This window comes from Macaca nemestrina, chromosome 10, assembly GCF_043159975.1.
Source record: "Macaca nemestrina isolate mMacNem1 chromosome 10, mMacNem.hap1, whole genome shotgun sequence".
NCBI lineage: Eukaryota > Metazoa > Chordata > Mammalia > Primates > Cercopithecidae > Macaca > Macaca nemestrina.
The window spans coordinates 39,730,089-39,756,290 of record NC_092134.1 but is presented as its reverse complement, the minus strand read 5'-3'; the positions used below and the strand labels follow the sequence as shown (position 1 = coordinate 39,756,290).

The window sequence follows — 26,202 nt, the reverse complement described above, 5'->3', positions numbered from 1 at the left end:
GGCCTTCACTCTCGCCTCTCCCCGCGCTACACGGGCGAATTCTGGACGTATCTACACAGTCACCGCGGAGTCTGCAATCGTCGCAAAGTCCCCTGGCATTTCCTGGCCAGGCTGCAACTTTGGTGAGGGTGTATGTAGTTACAACCCCGGTGGTGGAGCTGGTATTTAGGGTCCTCATTGGCAAAGTCGAGGGTATCAGCAGGGAGGGAGGGGACCTTGGCTTCTTTCCATTCACTGGCATGTTTCCGGGGCACGGTCATCCCACGCTGGACTCCAGAGTCAGTCCCAGGACCTCGCCGTACTCGAGCCCTGGAGCGCGCGCGGCCCCGCCCACCCGGCGGCCGAGGCCCCGCCCCTACCCCCCGCCCCTACCCCCCGCCCCATTGCAACCGTCTCTGCACGCAGGCGCAGTGGCGCGCGGGGGGGGGGCGCCTGTGGGCCTCACTTAAACAGTAGCGGAGGGGGCGGCGCGCGGTCGCCACGGCGCTGCTGCTCAGTGGGAGCGGGTCTTCGCGCAACTGTCTCCGCGTGGCGCGCGCCTCGAGCCGCCCTTCCCCTGGCGGCTGCGGCCGGAGGGAGCGGAGGTGAGCGGGAGTCGGGCTCCATGGAGAGCGGCAGACACCCGGGCAGAGGCGGAGCCTTCATCTCGGCACCCGGGCTCCAGTGACCCGCGCTAGCGTTCCGTCCCGCCCGCGTCGGAGCGGCCGCCGGCCCCGGGACTGACCGGCCTCGCCGCACCTCCAGCACTGACCAGCGCTCCCGGCGCCCCTGCGCCCGACTCGCCCTCGCCCCCACTCCCCGGCGGGGTGGCGGCGGCCGGGCCCCCGCAGCGGCGGCCGGAGCAGCAGCAGCAGCAGGAGCCCGCCTCTATGATGAAGTTCAAGCCCAACCAGACGCGGACCTACGACCGCGAGGGCTTCAAGAAGCGGGCGGCGTGCCTGTGCTTCCGGAGCGAGCAGGAGGACGAGGTAGGGCGCCCAGCGGCGCACGCTGCCCTCCGGGGCGCCGGGGTCTGGGGCCCGGGTGCTTCCCCTCCCTCCCCGCCCGGGCGCAGGCTGAGGGGCTGGGAGGGATTAGCCCCCTTCCTCCCTCCCTCCTTTCCTCCCTCCCTTCTTCCTTCCTTTCTCGGGGCTGATAGAGGAGACAAAGGGGGCTCGCCCAGCCCCACTTTCTCCATCTGGGCACTCGAGAAGGCGCCTGGTCCCCGGGAAGGTCCCGTGCCGTGTGAGTCTCGCCTAGCGGGAGTCACCATCTTAATGTGCGAATTGAGTTGAAAGCCGGATAAACCTCGAGTGCTCAGCGAGAGGAGGGTGGAAATGGCGTGAGTGTTGCAGCAGAGCCCTTGTGCCTCTTTTACATATTTTCCTTCCATGTTACAGCCATTTGCGGTCTCGGATTCGATCTAAGCATGTTTGTGGAGTAACAGACAGTCCTCGTGCTTGGAATTGAGGACCCCGCAGTCTAGTCTTGGCAATTCTTGTGGGTCCATGAACCCGCTAGCTGTTGGCATAATTATGCCTCATTTTTTAAAAGGCCTTCCTTTCTTAAAGTTTTCTGACTGCAGAAAGATGGTTAGTGAAAAATGTGGAATAATGCCAAAAGGGAGACGATGGACTAGAGATGGGCAAAGCTGCCATTTTCAGACAGTAATCTACAGCTCTCAGCTTCTGTGTAAAGGGTTCTTTGCTCTCTGACTTGACATCTGGAAAGGAGCAGCCTCGAGAGCAGTCCTTGTGTAATTTACCATCTGCATTGGGCTGAGAATGAGACCCTTGGGGTTTCCCTGGAGAGCGATTTTTACTTAATTCAGTCATATTTATTTAAAATGGCTCACTGTTGAAGTTTGCTTAGGGCAATAGTAGCCTTTTGGTATTGCCACTCTTAAGATAAATTACACAGGTAAAAAAAAATTAACACTCTGAGTTCTGCTTTCATAACCAACCGTGTATAAAATACGAGGCTAAGGCTGGAGATGGGAATTTAATGGCTTCCTTACTGCTAGTCCCTATGTAGCTGTGATGAGTATGACTTAGAATACACTCAGTGGCTTAGTTCTTGTTATGTTAACAAAACGTTCTCGAAATTTGCCCTTCAAACCCTTGTTTTGCCTTTATTTTTTTTTTTGAAAAGAAACCAAGCCCTTTAGATGGGTTGCTCTGTGCTCACTCGTAGCCTTTACGTGTTATACCTGAAGCAAACGAGTGTCCAGAGAAATACGGTCCCAGCCTTTGAGATGGGTCTGCTTAGGAGAGCTAGAAACTGCAAAGGGAAAGGTTATTAACTTTTACAAAGTGAACAAGTCAACAAGCATTAAGTGTGTTCTGTAAAAAAGATAAAGCCTTAGCGGAAAGGGGCCATGTTGAGGCAAAGTAGTAAACTTTAAATATAAAAGAAATGATAGCCAAAAGGGATCAAGATAGGTCTAGGATCTTGTCTGGTTTTCTCAATATCGTATAATGATATTCTTAATTGAGTGCTTACCATGTGCCAGGCACTGCCAGAAGAAAACTTGTTATACATGTAATCCTTTTAACACTGGGAGGTAGTGAAGTTATTCCCATTTTATAGGTAAGGAGACCGTTGCAGAGCATAAGTACTTTCCCAAATGACACAATTAGGAAGTGGTAGAGTCAGGATTCAGTCAGGGTCCAGTCCTTACTCCTGATGGTGGGCTCTGTTTGTTGAATGACTGAGATTTTTGTGAGACTAAGTTTGGAAGCCTTTCTGAAAGTGGCGACTGAAGTATTGCCGTAATGTGAACTTGGAATTCAGGCTTTGTAAAAATACTAGACTCTAGGGGAAAATATGAGTGATGGAAATTGAAATGATGATCTATATTGCGCTTATGGTAAAGCAAAGTCTGATAGAAGCTTTAGGAATTACTTTAGCAACAAAAATAAATGGTTATTTTTATGCTTGGTATTATTTCTACTGTAATAAATACTAAATTCATGGCCTCTGGTTGAGTCAAGAGACCAGTGTCATTAGGTAAGGTGAAGTAGGGAGCAAGTTTTGGAGAATATATTAGAGATATCCATTGTGTAAAACTTTGTAAATCAGATAACCTGTAGGTTGAGGATCGAAGTGAGTGAGTCGTCTTGTTAGAGGATATGATCTGAGGGAAGACTCTAGAATTCTCCTTAAGTGAAATGCACAGCCAACTTTAACATCTGGTTTAGCTCTTCAGAATTTTCATTTCTGTGGTTGTGCGTGGTTGAGGCTCTATCTATTACATGATGATTACAGAATAAACTCTGTTAGCTTTCCTGGAGATCCTATTGTTTCTCTATGAGTTTGGCTTCACTCTGTGGAAATTGCATTGCCAGACTTCCCAGGAGAGTCTAGAAAACCAGCTTGAACCCACCTCTCTAGTTAATAGGTGACAACTGTTTCCCTCTACTGGATGAAAAACACCTAGATCCTGGTTGGGAGATTTAAATATATGTTTTGTTTGAGGATGAAATGTTTATACAAATGGAAGTAAAAGAGTAATTGCAATTTGACCCCAAAAAAGCTATGTGGCGCTCCCATCTGGCTGTTCCTGTACTGAAGTTCTCAGTAAGTTTCTACTTTAGAACAGATTGTTCTAGGAAAGAAGATTGTTCTAAGAGCAGAGTTATTCTTTTAAGGTGGCTTTTTATATATTAAATATTTTCCATTTTATCTTCTGCTCTGTAGGGTAAATACATATTAGTATTTGTTTAGGAAGAAATTAGGTAGCAGAAGTAACCTATCCCAAGGTCACACAAGCTGGCAGATCCTTTTGAGCTCTGGTCCTTTGTTTCTAAATGTTTTGTTTATTTGACCTACCTCCCCAGCTAGTTATTCTGTGGGGAAGCACCCTTAGTTTTGGCAGCTGGACTTATAGACAGGCCCACAACTAATTGCCCTGTAGAGTAGCTGGGTACTGTGCTTGTACAGTGAAAGATGACAGTGCTTTTACAAATAGGTAATCAGAAATGGATTTTGTTGAATGTATTTGCATATATGATCGTTTAAAAGGGGATGAAGAGATGAGCTCTTAGCTCCTAAGAAACATTCTGTAGGGGAAGTTTGGACAAGTGATCAATGGAAAGGGAAATAAAGTAAGGGAAAAGTGTGGTCGGGTATTCTGGGGTTAAGATCCAATGTGAGTCATTTGGAGTTGGATGTGGATGACTGGGAAAGGAGGGACCACGCATCTCAAATAGAACAAGACTTGGGGCTGTGGTAGATTTGTGGTAGATTTTCAACTATAAGTAATAGTTGAAATATGCAACACTTCAAATGTAAGGTTGAGAAATTGCTACACAAGAAAGGAACTCTTAGTTTTGAACAAAGAACATTTAGATATTAGATGTATTCAAGCTTGAGAGTGATCTGGCAGCAAAATAGGTTTGGACTGCTAAGGGGAGAAGTAGAATGACTTGATCCTGGGTGGAATCCAGACATACTTGCAAGAGAGGCATTAACAGATCAGTCTTAAGGACTAACCACTACAGGCCAGGCGGGTGGATCACCTGAAGTCAAGTGTTCGAGACCAGCCTGGCCAGTATGGCGAAACCCTCTACTAAAAATAGAAAATACAAAAAGTAGCCGGGCGTGGTGGCATGTGCCTGTAATCCAGCTACTCAGGAGGCTGAAGCATGAGAATCACTTGAACCTGGGAAGCGGAGGTTGCAGTGAGCCAGATCATGCTTTTGCACTCTAGCCTGGGCAACAGAGCAAGACCCTGTCTCCAAAAAAAAAAAAAAGACAAGAAAAGAAAACTAACCACTACTGTTCCATAGAACTTGCTGCCCTAATTAGCTTTTAAGCTCTATGAGCCAGGGGCTGTCTTCTATAGATGGTCTGCTATAATGCTGAATATATATATATATATATATTTTTTTTTTTTTTTTTTTGAGACGGAGTCTTGCTCTGTCGCCCAGGCTGGAGTGCAGTGGCCGGATCTCAGCTCACTGCAAGCTCCGCCTCCCGTGTTCACGCCATTCTCCTGCCTCAGCCTCCCGAGTAGCTGGGACTACAGGCTCCTGCCACCTCGTCTGGCTAGTTTTTTTTTTGTATTTTTTTGGTAGAGACGGGGTTTCGCCGTGTTAGCCAGGCTGGTCTCGATCTCCTGACCTCGTGATCCGCCCATCTCGGCCTCCCAAAGTGCTGGGATTACAGGCTTGAGCCACTGCGCCCGGCCAATGCTGAATATATATTACTGAAAAATCTTGAGTTGTACGAAATCATGCAGTAAAGCTTTGGTGGGAAAGGATGAGTCTGAAAACCTAAAACCAGAGCTCTGATGAACAACAATACTAATACAAAATATTACTAGAGTTAAATCTCCACTAGCATTTTTTTTTTTTTTTTTTTTTTTTTTTTTTTTTTTTGAGACGGAGTCTCGCTCTGTCGCCCAGGCTGGAGTGCAGTGGCCGGATCTCAGCTCACTGCAAGCTCCGCCTCCCGGGTTCGGGCCATTCTCCTGTCTCAGCCTCCTGAGTAGCTGGGACTACAGGCGCCCGCCACCTCGCCCGGCTAGTTTTTTTTTTTGTATTTTTTAGTAGAGACGGGGTTTCACCGTGTTAGCCAGGATGGTCTCGATCTCCTGACCTAGTGATCCGCCCGTCTCGGCCTCCCAAAGTGCTGGGATTACAGGCTTGAGCCACCGCGCCCGGCCTCCACTAGCATTTTTATACTTAGAATCAACAGTCAGTCCACCCTTTTCACACATATATTCTGGGGCTCATAGTTCTTCAGAGTTAAGTTCTTGAAGTATTTGTTTCAAATGGAGAACACTTTCATCAAAAATAAGTACTATCCAAAGGTAGCCTTTTTAAATTTATTTTTTATTTTTATTTTTATTTTCATTTATTTATTTATTTTTTGAGACGGAGTCGCGCTCTGTTGTCCAGGCTGGAGTGGAGTGGCATTGTCTTGGCTCACTGCAAGCTCTGCCTTCTGGGTTCACACCATTCTGCCTCAGCCTCCCGAGTAGCTGAGACTACAGGCGCACGCCACCATGCCCAGCTAATTTTTTGTATTTTTAGTAGAGACGAGGTTTCACTGCGTTAGCCAGGATGGCCTTGTTCTGACCTTGTGTGTGATCCACCCACCTTGGCCTCCCAAAGTGCTGGGATTACAGGCGTGAGCCACCGTGCCCGGCCTGGAAGCCTTTTTTAAACACAGAGAAGTGTCACCAACCTCTTCGTTTTTTTGTTTTTTTGTTTTTTTTTTGAGACGGAGTCTTGCTCTGTGGCCCAGGCTGGAGTGCAGTGGCGCGATCTCGGCTCACTGCAAGCTCCGCCTCCTGGGTTTACGCCATTCTCCTGCCTCAGCCTCCTGAGTAGCTGGGACTACAGGCGCCCGCCACCGCGCCCTGCCAATTTTTTGTATTTTTAGTAGAGACGTGGTTTCACCGTGGTCTCGATCTCCTGACCTTGTGATCCGCCCGCCTCGGCCTCCCAAAGTGCTGGGATTACAGGCGTGAGCCACCGCGCCCGGCCGATCACCAACCTCTTCATCTGTGCCTCCAGCTCTCCCAGAAGGTTTCCTATCATAAAACCAGGCATTAATGTCGAATTTGCATTGGATCATTATTTTTTTTCTTAGGGTCTTTGTATAACTTAAGACTTTCTCTAATTGAAAAAAGCTTAAGTCACTTTAAAACATTGACCTGCTAGGTAAAAATGCCATGGTCAACCTAACTTACCACATTATTGATAATTCTTATCTACCAATCCCATATAACTTAGAGCTAAACATAGTTTAGAAGAAAGAACTGTTATTTCTGGTCTACTGTGCCTCTGTAGTCCAAAAAGAAGTACTAATTTTCTTAATAATAGTAGGTAGCTGTCTAGCATGTATCAAACCATTTTCATAACCTATGTTCTTGTAAAATGTCTATGTGCATAGTGGGTGTTCCTAATAACACTGCTGGCCTAATTCTGGTTAAGTGTAGTAGAAGTAGGTTAACATGTAGTTTTAACCATTCATGATATCCTGATTCATGATAATTTGGGAAGAAAGAACAGCAACCTCAAAACAGTTTATAAGTAGGCCAGGTGCAGTGGCTCACGCCTGTAATCCCAGCGCTTTGGGAGACCAAGGTGGGTGGATCACCTGAGGTCAGGGGTTCAAGACCAGCCTGGGCAACATGGCAAAACCTCATCTCTACTAAAAATACAAAAATTAGCTGGGCATGGTGGTGTGTGCCTGTAGTCCTGGCTACTCCGGAGGCTGGGGCAGGAGAATCCCTTGAATCCAGGAGGCAGAGGTTGCAGTGAGCTGAGATTGCACCACTGCACTCCAGTCTGGGTGACAGAGCGAGACTCCATCTCAAAAATAACAACAACAAACGGTTTCTAAATAGCTACAATTTTCAAAATAAACCTCTTCATTCTTAGGGATCACTTGAGGTTCTCTGGATGGCTCCTCCCCTCCCCTTCCCGGGAACAGAACATGGTATCTATATAGTGGTTGGAGTTCTTAGAGCCAAGCCACGACAATTGCAGCGTTAAGGGTAAAAGCTGAAACACAAATGGGAATTCAGGGCCCAGGGACCTACAGCCTCTGAAGGCATAACTGCATTAGATAGCCCTTGAACAGCACTCTCTTATACATCCTCAGCCAGGAGGACCCGTCTGTTGATAAAGGGTATAGATTCTATACAATAGATCGGGGTGCCCAATCTTTTTTTGTTTTGTTTTGTTTTTTTTTTTTGGAGTCTCGCTCTGTCACCATGTCACCAGGCTGGAGTGCAGTGGTGCAATCTCGGCTCACTGCAACCTCTGCCTCCTGGATTTAAGCGATTCTCCTGCCTCAGCCTCCCGAGTAGCTGAGACTACAGCCATATGCCACCACGCCCAGCTATTTTTTGTATTTTTAGTAGAGAATATGAGCCAAGCCATGACAATTGCAACTTTAAGGGTAAAAGCTGAAACACAAATGGGAATTCACTATGTTGGCCAGGATGGTCTCGATCTCCTAACTTCGAGATCTGCCCACAGCCTCCCAAAATGCTGGGATTACAGGCGTGAGCCACCACGCCTGGCCTGGGGTGCCCAATCTTTTAGCTTCACTGGGCCTCATTGGAAGAATTGTCTTGGGCCATACATAAAACACACTAACATTAATGATAGCTGGTGAGCTAAAAAAGTAATAATTGCGAAAATATTTCATAATATTTTAAGAAAGTTTACAAATTTGTGTTTGGCTGCATTCAATGCCATCCTGGGCTGCATGCAGTCCACGGGCCACAGGTTGAGCGGGCTTGCAATAGATCATTCTAATTCACAGACTTTTTTTTTTTTTTTTTAAGAGTCTCACTCTGTCGCCCAAGCTGGAGTGCAGTGGCGCGACCTTGGCTCACTGCAACCTCTGCCTCCCAGGTTCAAGCCATTCTCCTGCCTCAGCCTTCCAAGTAGCCAGGATTACAGGTGCATGCCACTACGCCTGGCTAATTTTTGTATTTTTAGTTGAGATGGGGTCTCACCATGTTGGCCAAGCTGGTCTCTTACTCTTGACCTCAAATGGTCTAGCCACCTCAGCCTCCCAAAGTGCTGGGATTACAGGCATGAGCCACCATGGCTGGCCACTACACTATTCTTAAAGTGATAAATGCTTCTCTCCAAATGCTTAAAACCTTAGGTATCTAGGAAAAGACAAAATAACTCTTCAACAGTGCCAGGTGAGTGGTGTTTTATTCTAGTAATTGTCTAATACATGGAAAGAGGGAGTAAGATTTAGTAGTGTAGTAGGAAGAATGCTTATGTGAAGATAGATTGAATAGAGTAAGAAGACATGTCTTCACTTCTCACCACACTAATAGCGGTGGCTTTGGGGTCTGAGTGTGCTCCAAGTCTGGCTCTGCAGCCTGGTAGAATGAGTAGTCTCCTTTTCATAAATCTTTCCTATGGTCTCAGCTCTGATTTATCTGGAAGGTTGAATGCATCTTCCTTCATCTCTGTCATCGCTAATGTAACAGACTGGCATCTTGATGGATACAGAAAATCTAATCCACTCAGAGAAAGGAATTTCAAATCTATGAATGACCATGTGTGGCTCTGTCAACTGTTGGTGTGTCTTTGTAGAATAAGCTTTTATAACCCATCTTTAGAGCATTAATTAGCATGCTAACTATACTAGTAAATTTGAGGGTATCATAGAAATGTATAGATGGCTGTTGTGTGCATTTAGAGGGAGTATTGAAGAATAATGCATTGTGATAGGGTTCTAGAGATTGAGATTCTTCCACTTTTGTAGGAGGGTCTTAGGAGCAGCTGCCCATTATTTGAAATCAATATTATTGCAAGAAAAGCAACCATTATGGTTATGTTGCTGTGATTCAGTAAATGGCGCCCTCAAAACAAACCAAAAAAAGCTTTTACAATAAATTGTGCTGAAATTTGATTTTAGATTTCTGCATGTATAGAAGATTATATATATATTTGTAAATCTTTTTTTTTTTTTTTTTTTGTTTTTTTTTTTGAGACGGAGTCTCACTCTGTCACCCAGGCTGGAGTACAGTGGCCGGATCTCAGCTCACTGCAAGCTCTGTCTCCCAGGTTTATGCCATTCTCCTGCCTCAGCCTCCCGAGTAGCTGGGACTACAGGCGCCCGCCACCTCGCCTGGCTAGTTTTTTTGTATTTTGTAGTAGAGACGGGGTTTCACCGTGTTAGCCAGGATGGTCTCGATCTCCTGACCTCGTGATCCGCCCGTCTCGGCCTCCCAAAGTGCTGGGATTACAGGCTTGAGCCACTGCGCCCGGCCTGTAAATCTTTTTAAAAAAAAAATGTGTGTGTGTGTGTGTGTGTGTGTATATATATATATATTATATATATATATATAATTATATATTATATATATAATTTTCTTTTTTCTTTTTCAGACAGAATCTCACTTCTGTTACCCAGGCTGGAGTACAGTGGCATAGTTATGGCTCACTGCAGCCTCAACTCCCCAGGTTCAGGTGATTCTCCCACCTCAGCCCCCCGAGTAGCTTGGACTACAGGTACATGCCACCATCCCTGGCTAATTTATTGATTTTTTTGTAGAGACAGGGTCTTCCTATGTTGTCTAAGCTGGTCTTGAACTCCTGGACTCAGTCTGCCTGCCTTAGCTTCCCAAAGCACTGGGATTACAGGTGTGAGCCATTGTGTCTGGCCTATAGAAGATATTAATATTAATAGTTCAGGCTGGGCGCAGTGGCTCACACCTGTAATCTCAGCACTTTGGGAGGCCGAGGTGGGTGGATCATTTGAGGTCAGGAGTTCAAAAGCAGCCTGGCCAACATGGTGAAACCCAGTCTCCACTAAAAATACAAAAAAAATGAGCTGAGCATAGTAGTGCATACCTGTAATCCCAGCTACTCAGGAGGCTGACGCATGAGAATTGCTTGAACCCAGGAGGCAAAGGTTGCAGTGAGCTGAGATAGCGCCATTGCACTCCAACCTGGGTGACAGAGTGAGACCCTGTCTCAAAAAAAATAAAATAAAATAAAACTATTAATAGTTGAGTTTTCCCACAGAGTTTTAGTAGAAAAGGTATAATGAAGCTGAAAAATGTGAGTATATGACTAGTAAAAACACTGCTCAGAACTAGTATCTCCAAAATTTATGTAAGAAACAAAATTTCCATTACTGACTCTACTAGATATTTTCATCATTCTCAAAAAAAAATTTTTGTGGAACACTTAACATTTGCATTAGCAGATACGTCAAATCTTTTGTCTGGGTTGGAAAACTCTTAACTGGAAGAACATAGCTAAATCTTTGATAAGGAAAGTATACCTTCTTACTAATTTTGGCCTCTGGAAAACAGTAGTGAATGGACTCTGATTTTTTTTTTATTATTATTTTTGAGACAGAGTCTCGCTGTGTTGCCCAGGTTGGAATGCAGTTGCGCTATCTCAGCTCACTGCAAACTGCCTCCTGGATTCAAGCGATTCTCCTGCCTCAGCCTCCCAAGTAGCTGGGATTACAGGCATGCACCACCATGCCCAGCTACTTTTTATATTTTTAGTAGAGACGAGGTTTCGCCATGTTGGCCAGGCTGGTCTTGAACTTCTGACCTCAAGTGATCCTCCTGCCTCGGCCTCCCAAAGTGCTGGGATTACAGGCATGAGCCTCTGCACCCGGCTGGACTGTTTTATTTGCGTGCTCTTTACAAAACTGCTTTTTCAAGGTGAATTACTTTAGTAGTTCTATAAAAATGCAGTCCAGAAAAATCTACATTGATGATTTCATCTTCAACAGATTCCAAGTGACTTCAACAGAAAAGCTGTAATTCTTGAGTTCTTGATAGTTCTGGAATGACAGTGTGCCACTACGGTGCAACTCCTCACCACCACTCCCAGTTTCTCTTTTATAATCCCAGGCTTTTTAACTTGGTGAAATGTTTTTCTGGAAAGAGAAATGGTCATATAACACTGGACAAAAGAGCAGGTGTGGGGGTTCTTAGGAAACACTGAGTTATGTTTTCATCTTAATCACAACCACCTGCCTAAAAACAGTTGTTAGTGTCCTCTGTTGTCTGCCTAATTAAAATATAAACATGCTCCAGTGTGATACCAACTTTTTTTCATCTGTATTAGTCTAGATCTAGTGCTGGGGACTGCTTCCAAGTGCATGACAGACCCCAGATAATCACAGGATGGCCTTGCTATCACACTAATTGGCCTTAAGTTAAAAACCTGTTCATTATTATTGGGGTAGGGGGCAGGTAGAGGACTGTTTTAATTGTCCTTCTCTCTACTAATGCTATTCATATTTTTCCACCCTGGCAGACATACGCCATCGTGCAGGCTGTTCTCTTATCTGGAGTGTATCCCTCAGTTCTTGCTCACTCTTAGTCACCACCATCTCCCCACCTTCCCCCCACCCCAAATGTGACCTTGGCCCTCATTTGAACACCCAAATGAACTATTCAAGATGAGTGGGCAAGTACTTAATGAAACAGACAGACTTTCAAATCTGTCACCATCACATCTTTGTAACTTAATGAAACAGACAGACTTTCTTTCTTTTTTTTTTTTTTTTTTGAAACGGACTCTTGCTCTGTAGCGGGGGCTGGAGTGCAGTGGCCGGATCTCAGCTCACTGCAAGCTCCGCCTCCCGGGTTTGCGCCATTCTCCTGCCTCAGCCTCCTGAGTAGCTGGGACTACAGGCGCCCGCCACCTCGCCCGGCTAGTTTTTTGTATTTTTAGTAGAGACGGGGTTTCACCATGTTAGCCAGGATGGTCTCGATCTCCTGACCTCGTGATCCGCCCGTCTCGGCCTCCCAAAGTGCTGGGATTACAGGCTTGAGCCACCGCGCCCAGCCGCAGACAGACTTTCAAATCTGTCACCATCACATCTGTGAGGGAAAGACCTCTTTTCATAAGCTAGTTGTTTAGATGGCCAGTCATTTCTGTGTCACAGATATTAAGTACCCATTTAAAGTGATCATTTTATGGAAAGATATATTTGAAGTTATTGGTTTGACCAAGTTTATTCTTCCTGGGATGTCCAGGGACTCTTGGATGATAAGTTACTGGATTAGGCTAAATCGTTTGTCCACAATTTATCGTGATACAGATTTATATAGATATATGTGTTCTTGCAGTTTTTAGACAGAATACTGAGCATTCTGTGTGACTTTACTCCAACCGTACCTCCAAGAATATAAGCTCTTTGAGGGAAAGATGTATATTCAGTATCTTTTCATCACATACAATTCCTGTTCAGTATCACACAATTAGTAGATAAGGAGCAAAATCAGCAACTTCTTTCTCCATAGTGCTTCTCTTTAAGGTGGAGAACTTGTGCAGAATTGTGACTTTTTGACAGGAGTCAGTCTGTTCTCTATCTTTCTAGGGGTTGAAGATTGTAAAGATGAAAGTGAATAGATTTAGTTTGGATACCATGTGCATGTTGCTTCTTTCCTGCTAGCCCATTTTCATGATTCTGATTTTCTTTTGAAAAACATTTTAAAGTGGTGAGGTTCTATCTGCAGGTTTGTCAATTTAGATGAGTAGACAAGTGCTTAATGAAACATACTGGATTTCAAAACTGCCATCACCAAAAGTTGGATATTAGCAAATCTGCCTTAAGTTAGTAGTTTAGACTGAATCATTTCTGGACCATAGATAATTGAATCCAGGAGGCAAAGGTTGCAGTGAGCAACCTTTAAATGAGAACCTTTAAATGAGATAATTACCCATTTAAATTTATCGGCTTATTTGTTTATTTATTTTTGAAAAATACATTTGGCTGGGTGTGGTGGCTCATGCCTGTAATCCCAGCACTTTGGGAGGCCAAGGCGGGTGGATCAGCTGAGGTTTTGAGTTCAAGACCAGCCTGACCAGCATGGAGAAACCCCGTCTCTACTAAAAATACAAAATTAGCTGGGCGTGGTGGCGCATGTCTGTAATCCCAGCTACATGGGAGGCTGAGGCAGGAGAATCGCTTGAACCAGGGAGGTGGAGGTTGCAGTGAGCCAAGATTGCATCATTGCACTCCAGTCTGGGCAACAAGAGCGAAACTCTGTCTTAAAAAAGAAAAGAAAAGAAAAGGAAAGAAACAGTTGAAGTTAATGTTTTGATCAAATATTTTCTTCTTGGAATATCAAGGGATTCTTACACCATAAATTATTAGATTATGCTAAATCACTTATCAAATTTATATACTGTTTTCATGAGACTGTCTAAAAAGTAATTTATGAAACAGAGATGTTGACACATAAGGGTTCCATGTTACTGACTTTTGGAAGAAAAGTTTAGATATGCTGATGTCATGTAGATGCAGGTTTGGTTTTAAATCTGAAGCATAGGCCGGGCGCGGTGGCTCACACCTGTAATCCCAGCACTTTGGGAGGCCGAGGCAGGTGGATCACGAGGTCAGGAGTTCAAGACCAGCCTGGCCAAGATGGTGAAACCCCATCTCTACTATAAAAGTACAAAAATTAGCCGGGCGTAGTGGCGGGAGCCTGTAATCCCAGCTACTCAGGAGGCTGAGGCAGAGAATTGCTTGAACCGAGGAGGCGGAGGTTGTAGTGAGCCGAGATCACGTCGCTACGCTCAAGCCTGGGCGACAGAGCGAGACTCCGTCTCAAAAAAAAAAAAAAAAAAAAATCTGAAGCATAAAATGTTTCTTCAGAAAAGCAGACACAGCTTATACTAATTCACCATTATTAATCTCCTGTAGTTTAGCTCGCTGTCTTGGAGAACTGGAAACATCATAGTCATTGACCTAGATACATGAGACTTTGCATTTCATTTATTCAGGACTGCAACATTTTGAATATAGATGATTTTGAAACTCCCTATTTACTATTTACTAAGTGATGATGTACTTTTCAGGTGGCTAGCCGCCTGCGTTATGTCCCATTATTAAGGTAATCCAGGAAGTTGCTTAGCATAGAATTGTGTAACAAGAATTTCATCTAGGCAATAGAAACCAGTTTATCCTCAACTCATACCTAGTGACCAGAACAAGAGGCCTGTAACTCTGCAGTCCGGACCAGTAGTTGCTATTTACTTTTCCAGTGATGCGAGACAAACCCTTAACATTTTTATTTAACTTAAAAACTTACAGTCACTTGCCAGTCTTGATAGATGGCCGGTGCCTTTGGTTGCCATAGATCCTCTGTAAGCCTCCAATTTTGAATAAAATACAAAGGTTTTGAAATCTGATTTGTAGTTTCTCTGTTTAAAGTGGAATTTGAACTTAGAGACCCTTGCATGCACTTTTGGATTTTTAATTTTCTTTTTCTGATTTTCTATAAAGTCTCATCTGGGTATAATTTGATGATGTAATAGCTCCCCCTGCCTTTTTTTTTTTTTTTTTTTTTAATTGAGATAGTCTCATTCCATCGCCCAGGCTGGAGTGCAGTGGCATGATCACAGCTCACTGTAGTCTCGGCCTCCTGGGCTCAGGTGATCCTTTCCACCACAGCCTCCTGAGTAGTTCGGATTACGGGCACGTGTTACCATGCATGGCTAATTTCTGTATTTTTTGTAGAGGGGGTTTTGTCATGTTGCCCAGGCTGTTCTCAGACTCCTTAGTTCAAGAAATCTGCCCACCTTGGCCTCCCAAAGTGCTAGGATGGGATTACAGGTGTGAGCCACCATGCCCAGCCTGGAATGCTGCTTTTCTAATGAGGGGGTTCTATGCCTAAATAGATATTCTCTTTTAACTCAGCATTTTGGGGGCTTGAGAGAAAGGTGGGAGTTGCTGAACTGTCAGCTTGAAACTTGCCAGTTTGGAAAAGCTGAGTTCCTGGTAACTTAGTCAAATAGGAGAGGACTTCTGTGCTGGCTGTGAACTCTTAAAGGCCAGCAGCTCCTGGCAGCAGGGAGGGAGCAGGGCAGATAGAGGTGCTGGCATGCATTCAAAAAAAAAAAATTGTTATGGCTCTTGCCTGTAATCCCAGTTGGGAGGCCAAGGTGGAAAGATCACTTGAGCCCAGGGTTTCGAGATCTATCTAGGCAACATGACAAGACCCCACCTCTATAAAATAATACAAAAATCAGACTGGACAGGGTGGCTTACACCTGTAATCCCAGCACTTTGGGAGGCCAAGGCAGGCAGATCACTTGAGGTCAGGAGTTTGAGATCAGTCTGGCCAACATGGTGAAACCCTGTCTCTACTCAAAATACAAAAATTAGCTGGTCGTGGTGTCAGGTGCCTGTAATCCTACCTACTTTGGAGGCTGAGATGGGAGAATCACTTGAACCCAGGAGGCGGAGGTTGTTGTGAGCCAAGACCATGCCACTGCACTCCAGCCTGGATGACAGGGTGAGACTCCATTAAAAAAAAAAAAAAAGTACAAAATTAAGACAGGCCTGGTGCTGGGTGCCTGTATTCATTCCCAACTGCTTGGGAAGCTGGAGTGAGAGGATCACTTGAGCCCGGGAAGTGAAGGCTGCAGTCAGCAGGGATTGTGCCACTGCACTCCAACCTGGATGTTCGAGTGAGACCCTGTCTGTCATCATCCTCTCTATCCACATTGGGAATGAAACTTCATGATAAACCCTATGTGTTTTCCAGGGAGAACTGTTTAAATTTACTTGAAGGCAATATACTAAGATAATTTTGTTGACACTTTTGTTCAAATTGGTTTATTGATTTTTATTTTTTATTTTTTTGAGACAGAGTCTCGCTCTGTTGCTCTGGCTGAAGTGCAGTGGCACAATCTCAGCTCACTGCAACTTTGCTTCCTAAATTCAAGCAATTCTTGTGCCCCAGCCTCCTGAGTAGCTGGGACTACAGGAATGTGCTACCACACCCAGCTAATTTGTGTATTTTTAGTAGAGATGGGGTTTCACCATGTTGGCCAGGCTGGTCTTGAACTCCTGACCTCAGATATCCACCCACTTCAGCCTCCCAAAGTGCTGGGATTATAGATGTGAAGTGCTGGGATTATAGGCGTGAGCCACCACGCTCACCTCGAGTTGATTTTTAACTTTAGTGAAGTTCAACATAAGCTAGCCCACAAATATTCTTTTTTTTTTTTTTTTTTTTTTTGAGACAGAATCTAGCTCTGTCTCAAAATCAGAATCTAGCTCTGTCTCATTTTTTTGAGACAGAATCTAGCTCTGTTGCCCAGGCTGGAGTGTAGCGGCACAATCTCGGCCCACTGCAACCTCCGCCTCCCAGGTTCAAGTGATTCTCCTGCCACGGCCTCCTAAGTAGCTGGGATTACAGGTGCCTGCCACCACACCTGGCTAATTTTTTGTATTTTTAGTAGAGATGGGGTTTCAACATGTTGGCCAGGCTGGTCTTGAACTCCTGACCTCAGGTTATCTGCCCACCTCAGCCTCCCAAAGTACTAGGATTACAGGCATTGAGCCACCACGCCCGGCCAAGTATTCATTTAAAAGATGGGTATGTAATACCATCTTTAAATAGTTAAGGTATTTTTGTAACAGTTTGTACATTTCAGTCTTTTTTTTTTTTTTTTTGAGATGGAATCTCGCTCTCCAACCAGCCTAGGCTGGTTGTGCAGTGGTGCAGTGTTGGCTCACTGCAACCTCCGCCTCCCAGGTTCAAGTGATTCTCATGCATCAAGTCTCCCAAGTAGCTGGGATTACAGGCACGCACCACCACGCCAGCTAATTTTTGTATTTTTAGTAGAGATGGGGTTTCACCATGTTGGCGAGGTTGGTCTCGAAGTCCTGACCTCAGGTGATCACCCACCTCGGCCTCCCAAAGTGCTGGGATTATAGGTGTGGGCCACCATGCCCGGCCACATTTCAGTCTTAATGCTTGGTAAGGGGTCCATAGACTTTTCCAAATTAAGCGCCAGATAAACATTTTAAGCTTTGAGGGCCACACAGTCTCTGTCGCAACTACTTTGACTCTGCTGTTGCATCACTAAAAGAACCATAGACAATATGTAAAAATGAGTAAGTGTGACTCGATTCTAATAATTCCATCTGTGGACATTGAAATTTGAATTTCACATAATTTTAAAATGTAAAAATACTTTTGACTCACAGACTGTACAAAAACAGGTGGTGAACTGCAGATTGCCAGTCCTGTTCTAGATCATAAATGATAGCTGCCTGTTAGCAGAATGAAGTGACTTTGGCCCATGTATGCAGGTTTAAAATATGAAGGATGCTTCTTGCCACCTAATCATAACAGTAACAAGCACTCTGTATCAAGAATCGACTTTAGTGCATTTCCCCATTTCTTTCTCATAAATCCGTTTTCTTCTTAGTATTCTTATTTTCTAGGTGAGGAAACAAGGAAACCTACCTATGGTCATGTCCTTAAATTTGGAATATTCCATAGCTAAAGAAACTTATGTGACCATAGATCTCAGTGCATACAGCTCTGGCTAATAAGCCAAGTTTCTGTTTTTATTCTTTGTTAGTATCCAATAATTCGAGAGTTTTACCAGTTGAATCTGGTAGTTTAAATTATTTTATTAGATACAGGTGATTTGGTAGTGCGACCATGTTAATGTTAATTCTGATTTTAGAGAGATGGTGTTTAACATAAAGGTTCTTAATCGCATTTTGTGGTATAATGCGTACCCCTAATAATTTTAATTAAATTTTAAAATGGATTAATCTAGAGTAGAGTTACAACCTTGCAGAGGTTTGAGAATGTTGTTTATATATGAAGTGTTTCTCAGGCTGGAAGTATACAGTTGCGGTTCACCTTACAGGTGCTGCTGGTGAGTAGCAGCCGGTACCCAGACCAGTGGATTGTCCCAGGAGGAGGAATGGAACCTGAGGAGGAACCTGGCGGTGCTGCCGTGAGGGAAGTTTATGAGGAGGTGAGATGTTCTTTCACACAAATTCTGTTTCGGAGTTTTAAAAACAAGGCCCTTTGCTACATAACACTAAGACAAGGAGATGGGTGCAGGAGTGCTTTTTGTTGCCTGACACAACTTGAATTTTAATTTTTTTTTCGTTTTTTTTTGAGATGGAGTCTTGCTCTGTTGCTAGGCTGGGGTACAGTGGCATGATCTTGGCTCACTGCCACCTCCGCCTCCCAGGTTCAAGTGATTCTCCAGCCTTCCAAGTAGCTGGGATTATAGGCACATGCCACCGTGTCTGGCTAATTTTTGTATTTTTATTAGAGACAGGGTTTCACCATGTTGGCCAGACTGGTCTCGAACTCCTGACCTCAGGTGATCCACCCACCTCAGCCTCCCAAAGTGCTGGGGATTATAGGCATGAGCCACTACACCCGGCCTTAATTTTTGTATTTTTAGTAGGGACAGGGTTTCACCATGTTGGCCAGGCTGGTCTCAAACTCCTGACCTCAAGTGATCCTTCCACCTCGGCCTCCCAAAGTGCTGGGATTACAGGCATGAGCCATAGTGCCCAGCCAGAAATACTAATTTTTGATCAGTCCTTGCTACTTATGAAGTAAATGACAATAAAAACTTCACAGAAGCAGGAAGATAGTGAGTTGGTATGGGGAGAGGTATTGTATTTAGATTTAAGTAAATAGCCAGAGTATAAGTTGTATTTATATACATTTTTTTGTTATAAAAAGGTAAACATTTTATATTTTATCTTTTTTTAATAGGCTGGAGTCAAAGGAAAACTAGGCAGACTTTTGGGCATATTTGAGGTGAGTTAAAAAGTAATCTTCACTTTGCTGATAATAGAATTAATGATTTCTTCCTAACCAACCAAATAATGTGGCAGCAGCCTGAACCAGACATTTCTGTCAGACTAGCAGTAGGCATCAGTCCAGGATTAGGGAGGAAAGGAAGTTAAAAGCCACTTTTTCATATGCCATCACGTTTATTTATTTATTTATTTACTTATATTTTTAATTTTCTTTAAGACAGAGTCTCGCTCTGTCACCAGACTGGAGTGCAGTGGCACAATCTTGGGTCACTGCAACCTCTGCCTCCCGGATTCAAGCGATTCTCCTGTCTCAGCCTCCTGAGTAGCTGGGACTACAGGCACACACCACCACGCCCAGCTAAGTTTTGTATTTGTATTTTATTTTTATTTATTTATTTTTTTTTATGTTTTTTTTATTTTTTATTTATTTATTTTTTTGAACGGAGTCCCGCTCTGTTGCCCAGGCTGGAGTGCAGTGGCTGGATCTCAGCTCACTGCAAGCTCCGCCTCCCGGGTTCACGCCATTCTCCTGCCTCAGCCTCCTGAGTAGCTGGGACTACAGGCCCTCGCCACCTCACCCGGCTAGTTTTTTGTATTTTTTTAGTAGAGATGGGGTTTCACCGTGTTAGCCAGGATGGTCTCGATCTCCTGACCTCGTGATCCGCCTGTCTCGGCCTCCCAAAGTGCTGGGATTACAGGCTTGAGCCACCGCGCCCGGCCCAGTTTTGTATTTTTAATAGAGATGGGGTTTCACCATGTTGGCCAGGATGGTCTCCATCTCTTGACCTCATGATCTGCCCTCCTTGGCCTCCCAAAGTGCTGGGATTACAGGCGTGAGCCACGGCACCCAGCTGCCATCACTTTTATACAGCATTATTATGTAGCGATTACTTCTGTTTGACAATACAGTGGAGCTGATACTGAAATGTTTCTCTTAATCCACTGTAGACTATTAAGGGTATAGATATTTTAGGAGGTACAATATTTTTAGTATGACCTAAAGGCTTAGGTCTCATGTATTTTATCTGGAAATGTCCCCATTGCGCTTAGCAAATAATATTGTATGATATACATAGTGACTTAAAGGATTGTATGAAAATATAAATCTCAGGTACATAGAACAGATGCTAAAAGAACAGAATTCTCTTTCATATATTCTCTTATTACTGAGGGTAGAATAGAATTTTCAGGGAGGGAATGTGAATGTGATAGGCACTCTTTGGCAGCCAGGGAGAAAGGAGGTCCAGATGTATTTTCATCCAAGATTCAGACCTAGATACATAGTATACCAGAAACATGGTCACTTTCCTTTTTTTCAGAGTACTATTTATAGCTTAGTTCAGTCTTTATAGTACTATGAACCATATAAATTTTATTTTTAAGCCTTAGGAATTCAGAAAAAAAATCCCGATTCTATAGCACTTGGTAGAATTGATGACTTTTACCAGAATACAGTAATTATTAAGAGTAAAGTTGACCAGGCGTGGTGGCTCATGCCTGTAATCCCAGCACTTTGGGGAGGCCAAGGCAGGCAGATCACGAGGTCAGGAATTCAAGACCAGCTTGGCCAATATGGTGAAACCCTGTCTCTACTAAATAAATACAAAAATTAGCCGGGCGTGGTGATGCGTGCCTGTAGTACCAGCTACTTGGGAGGCTGAGGCAGAAGAATTCTTGAACCTGGGAGGTGGAGGTTGCAGATCGAGACTCCGTCTCAAAAAAAAAAAAAAAAAGAGAAAGAGAAAAGTCATTCAGGTAGAATTCAGTCTTTTCCAGAATTCAGCAGTTGCTTCACCCAGTTAAATAGCACCATCTCCTGGTTAAACTGAAAAACATATTGAGGTTTTTACAAATAACACATTTGTCAGTAAGTTGACAAGGTTTTTGAAGAAAACGTCTCACATTATAAATAAAGCTTAAATAATATGGGAAGGTAACAGTATTAAGTGCTTTACAAATACTGTTTACCAGGACATGTCAATCAAAAAATACCTTTCCCCTTAGAAAGTATAAGGGAAAATTGGATTGCCCTGCCCATTCATCCCAGTGATTTTAATGAATTTGTGAATTTAGCATAATAAATGTATTGATTTGTCAGACATAGAAATAAAACAACTGATGCTTAAAAATAATGATGTGTTAAGTGACAGTTGCCTCTAATTTATTGTTGTTTTTATTCCTTCTCAGATATAAAAATATAATCCTTCCCAGCTATAAAAACCCACTGTTTTTGAGTAGGTTATTCAGGTTGTTTGTGGCCAAAATCAGGACCAAGTATCTAAAGTTGTGGACTATGGCAAAGAAGGCTAACTTTAATCAGGATGAAGGAAGGCCAACTTGTTTAATTTTTAACCTAGAAACAAGCTCATGTGCCTGTTTTATGTATTTATTGTTTTTTGTTGTTGTTGTTTTGAGATGGGGTATCATTCTGTCATCCAGGCTGAAGTGCAGTGGCATGATCTGGGCTCATTGCCACGTCCGCCTCCTGGGCTCAAGAGATCCTTCCACTTCAGCCTCCCGAGTAGCTGGGATTACAGGCATGCGCCACCACGCCCAGCTAATATTTTTGTATTTTTAGTAGAGACGGGGTTTCACCATGTTGGACAGGCTGGGCTCGACCTCCTAACCTCAAGTGATCTGCCCGCCTTGACCTCCCAAAGTACTGGGATTATAGACGTGAGCTACTGCGCCAGGCCATGGACTGTTGTTTATGTGCACCTTGACAGGCCTGTAGGAGGAGTGCTTAAAGGAATTGGTGCTGTTTGCTCTTACAAAGGTCCTAAAGGAAGCAGTTTTCCATGGCATTGAAAGGTTGTCAGGATTAGCCCCAGGGAAGAAGGGGATATCGGATAAAAACTATGGGAATGCAGGTCTGTTATTTTAATAAGATTCCATTCAACTCTTAAGATTTTCTTTATGAAAATAACATCAGATAGACTGGGCACAGTGGTTCACACCTGTAATCCCAGCACTTTGGGAGGCCAAGGCGGGCAGATCATGAGGTCAGGGTCTGAGACCAGCCTGACCAACATGGTGAAACCCTATCTCTACTAAAAATACAAAAATTAGCCAGGCGTGGTGTGGCGCACACCTGTAATCCCAGCTACTCAGGAGGCTGAGGCAGGAGAATCACTTGAACCCAGGAGGCAGAGATTGTGGTGAGCTGAGATCGAGCCACTGCACTCCAGCCTGGGCGACAGAGTGAGACTCCCTATCTCAAAACGAAAAAAAGAAAATAACATCAGATATATAGAAATCAGTGTTAAAAGTTTAGTACTGGAGGCTGGGTTCTCATAGCTGTAAGCTCAGTTTTTGGGAAGGCCAAAGCAGGAGGTTCCCTTGAGGGCAGGAGTGGAGCAGTCTGGGCAACATCTTCAGACTTCTACAAAAAAAGTAGTATCGAGAGCCGATTTCACCACCAGTAGTGATGACGCTCTAGTTCTAGTCTTCTATCTTTTTAACTTTTAAATGTTTTGTCTTATATAAAATCACTTTCGTGCTGGACTATACAACTGAATATGTTTGTTTGTGCTGGGAAATATGCTATGCTAATCAGCAGTAAGGCAGACTAATTTTTGTCCCTTGGAAAATGTGTCAATGGCTACCTCCTGTAGATTAAAATGCATTTTCTTTTTATATTCAAGCAGAACCAAGACCGAAAGCACAGAACATATGTTTATGTTCTAACAGTCACTGAAATATTAGAAGATTGGGAAGATTCTGTTAATATTGGTAAGTTCCCTTTTGATATCTGAATACTCTGTTCTAACAGAAGGTTGGGAAGATCCTGTTAATGTAAGTAAGTTCCCTTTTGTTATCTGAATACTCTTAAGTCAGATGCTATATTCCTGTGTCCAGTTTCCATCTTAGATTATTTCTGGTCACTTCATTTAGAGCAGGGAAGGTAATGAAATGCAGAGATGCACATTCATCTTAGTTCTTCCCCAACATGTTGTTGTCCCAGTCATTTGTCAGGGAGTAAGTGGACATTACTTACACGGTTTACTTTTTAAAATGGACTGTCTTGTAACCAATGTCATTCTTTTCTCTAGGAAGGAAGAGAGAGTGGTTCAAAGTAGAAGATGCTATCAAAGTTCTCCAGTGTCATAAACCTGTACATGCAGAGTATCTGGAAAAGCTAAAGCTGGGTTGTTCCCCAGCCAATGGAAATTCTACGGTCCCTTCCCTTCCAGATAATAATGCCTTGTTTGTAACTGCCGCACAGACCTCTGGGTTGCCATCTAGTATAAGATAGAGAGAACTGGGTAGGCCTCTCCCACCATGTGCAGTCTCATGGGGAGAGGCTTCATTGTTTTCCTCATCAAACATCTGAATGACGCTTGCAAACTGTCTGAATTTGCCATGCAGGGTTTTCAAACAATTTGCATGTTTTTCAGATGCTTTCAAATCTTTTTTTAAAAAAAAATAGTGTAAAATATTTTAATAAGCCAAAGCCATGTGGAATTTTTGTTTAGATGCCTTAACTGTGCCACACCCTGCAAACCCCTATATTATTTTGGTTGTCTGTTTCTCACAGCATATTTTCAATTTTTTGTCCATTTGACATCAGTCTGTGATTTATTTTGTCATCAGATTACTTGTGAGTACACCTCCCCCAAAATTGTTTTCTCATTCACAGCATTAGCATATTCAGCAAATCCATCTGTGGTGGGAATGAAAAATATTATTGGTATTAAAGAAATCCATGCACCCCAAAACTTGTTTTACAGGATTACAATTTTAATTCAAAATTTCCAGATTTGGGCTATCTCTGTATGAGCCACTAACTTATTTTGTCATGGGGCTTAATTTGCCATTTTTGGGGATTTGTCGACTCATTTGTCTGAATTTTCACAACTGGTATTATGTCACTAGCTACCTGATATGCCTATTTCCCTTATAACTCAATAGAACCTTAACACAAAGTATAACTCTATAGAGTTGGTGAATATTTTAGGGAAATATTAGCAAAATGCATGTAGTAAAGACATGAAAACTGTATTCATGGAATTTGGTTTAGCATGCTCAGTTGCCAGTTCCCATTATCGATACTCTTTCTACGCATAATACCTTAGAACCGTGTTTCCCTCAGTGTACATTGCTCTTAAAATGTATTCAGTTATTTAATCTAGTGGCCCCCCACAGGAGTGGAGTCTTGAAATCTAACTCTAAGTGCCAGTCAGTGATGATTGCATCACAGTTGAGTGAAATGGCCTTCCTGTTCAGCTGTTAGAGGCTGAAGATTGTTAGGGCACCTTAGAATGTCTCATCTTTTCTAGGTTGTCAACAGGTACTATTTGTCACATAACTAACTTTCGAGGCACTGGAACATACCTGAACTAAGAATTAAATCTTTTACTTTATACTCATTTAAAATCCAGAATCCCATCTAAAACACATAGTAGATACCTTATCTGAAACTCTTGCACTTCCCCAACCAGGGCAGAAATGAGGTGGGAGAAGTTTGACTAAAATGAGGGATGGGGGAAAGTAAAAGATTGATTTATTTATTTTTTTTTTTATTTTTGAGACTCCCTTTGTCACCCAGGCTGGAGTGCAATGGCACGATCTCGACTCACTGCAACCTGTGCCTCCCGGGTTCAAGCGATTCTTCTGCCTCAGCCTCTCGAGTAGCTGGAATTACAGGCACCTCCCACCAGGCCCAGCTAATTTTGTATTTTTAGTAGAGATGGGGTTTCTTCATGTTGGTCAGGCTGGTCTCAAACTCCTAACCTCGTGATCCACCCACCTTGACCTCCCAAAGTGCTGGGATTGCAGGCATGAGCCGCCGCGCCCAGCCAAAGATATTTTTTTTTTATATAGACTTCAGCCCTTTGTAAATATTGTAACTGGGGAGTATAGAGTAGAAGAAAGTATAGTTAAAACATTTGTTCTACAAATTAACCTTTAAAAATAAAATTACTGCTAAAAATAGAGTGCTGTTACACTTAAGGAAAATTAGTGCCATTTTGAAAATGAGATCTCGTGCCATAAATACAGCTGAACTAAATATAAACGTTCACAAATTAATGCTGTCAGAGGAATGAGTAAAGCAGAACAACTTTTAACCAGCGGCATTTCATTCTAAAGCATGTAGTGTGATCAAACGTGATCATCCAGAATTTTTGTATTTGTTCTTTGTACAGAGCTTCCATCTTCTGGGTGTTCTTTTATAAAGGAAACATTTTAAATCCCACAAATTGACGCTTTCTATCTTCAAAGATTTTTTTGGTCAGTAATCTCTGAAATTTCCTTAAATTATATACTTACTATAGCAGAGAAACTGGATTGTTTTTGTATATAAGACTGCTTCCACCTGAAATGCTGTCATAAGTACTGGGGGGTGGGGGAGTGCCTATCTTGTACATGATATTCTTCGAGGTAATAAGGTAATAATGCATGAACTTGTTTTATAAACTCTTGGACTATGTATTTGACATGTAAAATATGTACAGTATTAATGTCAACCATCTCTTTAAAGTTAGCCTATAAATATTGTTGTATAATTTTCTTTGGTCAGAAACATTTGGACTGAATAGTGACACTCGCTAAGGATTTTCAGTGCCATTTAGCAAACCAACTGTCTTTAGTCTATGCAACTAGCAAAAATCTGCATAATGCAACAATACAGTTTTCACACTTCAAATTTCACATGAGGGGTTCTTCACGATTCTCCTGGAACCCAGTCTAGCAAAATTAGAGGAAAGGCCCTAGGGAGATTTATTTCTGTTAAATAGTTAACTGAGTATAACAAATAGTGTCTACTATCTCAACCCTCCAACATTTGCAGTGTTGGGACTGTCATATGTGATTTCTTTTTGGTGGGGTAGTTGAATAAAATTGGGCAGTTAAATTTCAGTTCCATGTGCCTCCCAAATAAAAAACAGAAAATAAGTAGTTTTTTGTGAATTGACTTGCAGACAAAGTAGGAACCGTCCTGCATGATGTTGTTATTTTGTAAATGGATGACATTTTCCAACCAAGCACATGCCATCCAATTTTCTGTCAATCACGCTGTTGTATAAAGCAGCAGAACTGAAGGGGAAAAATGATTGTTGTACACACTGAATTGCTTTGCATGGTCTCATTTGAGATAATTGGTGTAAGAATCTTGACTTTTTTATATTTGGAAACATCAAATAAAAATGGGAAAAATCA

At 43.1% G+C, this 26,202-nt stretch overlaps 1 protein-coding gene across 4 annotated transcripts; it reads left to right on the top strand.

Annotated features, from left to right (window-relative positions):
• The first annotated feature begins 452 nt into the window (after positions 1-452).
• LOC105483708 (nudix hydrolase 4) lies at positions 453-26,202 on the top strand. 4 transcript variants are annotated; one of them, XM_071071310.1, is made up of 5 exons: positions 456-968; positions 18,126-18,236; positions 18,998-19,042; positions 22,689-22,776; positions 23,097-26,202. In XM_071071310.1, the coding sequence occupies exons 1-5, from the start codon at positions 870-872 to the stop codon at positions 23,297-23,299; spliced, it is 546 nt and encodes a 181-aa protein (XP_070927411.1). In that variant the 5' UTR covers positions 456-869; the 3' UTR covers positions 23,300-26,202. The 4 variants fall into 4 exon arrangements, with proteins under 4 accessions (XP_070927412.1, XP_070927411.1, XP_011743007.3 ...); XM_011744705.2 differs by having other exon boundaries at positions 458-968; positions 22,692-22,776; XM_071071312.1 differs by lacking the exon at positions 456-968 and adding an exon at positions 1,171-1,321.

Excerpts from the sequence above, each read along its gene's own strand:
- LOC105483708 (XM_071071310.1), top strand. The coding sequence starts at position 870 with ATGATGAAGTTCAAGCCCAACCAGACGCGGACCTACGACCGCGAGGGC. Across the intron at positions 18,237-18,997 it reads TGAGGGAAGTTTATGAGGAG|GCTGGAGTCAAAGGAAAACT; the intron begins GTGAGATGTTCT and ends TTTTTTTAATAG. Across the intron at positions 22,777-23,096 it reads GGAAGATTCTGTTAATATTG|GAAGGAAGAGAGAGTGGTTC; the intron begins GTAAGTTCCCTT and ends TCTTTTCTCTAG.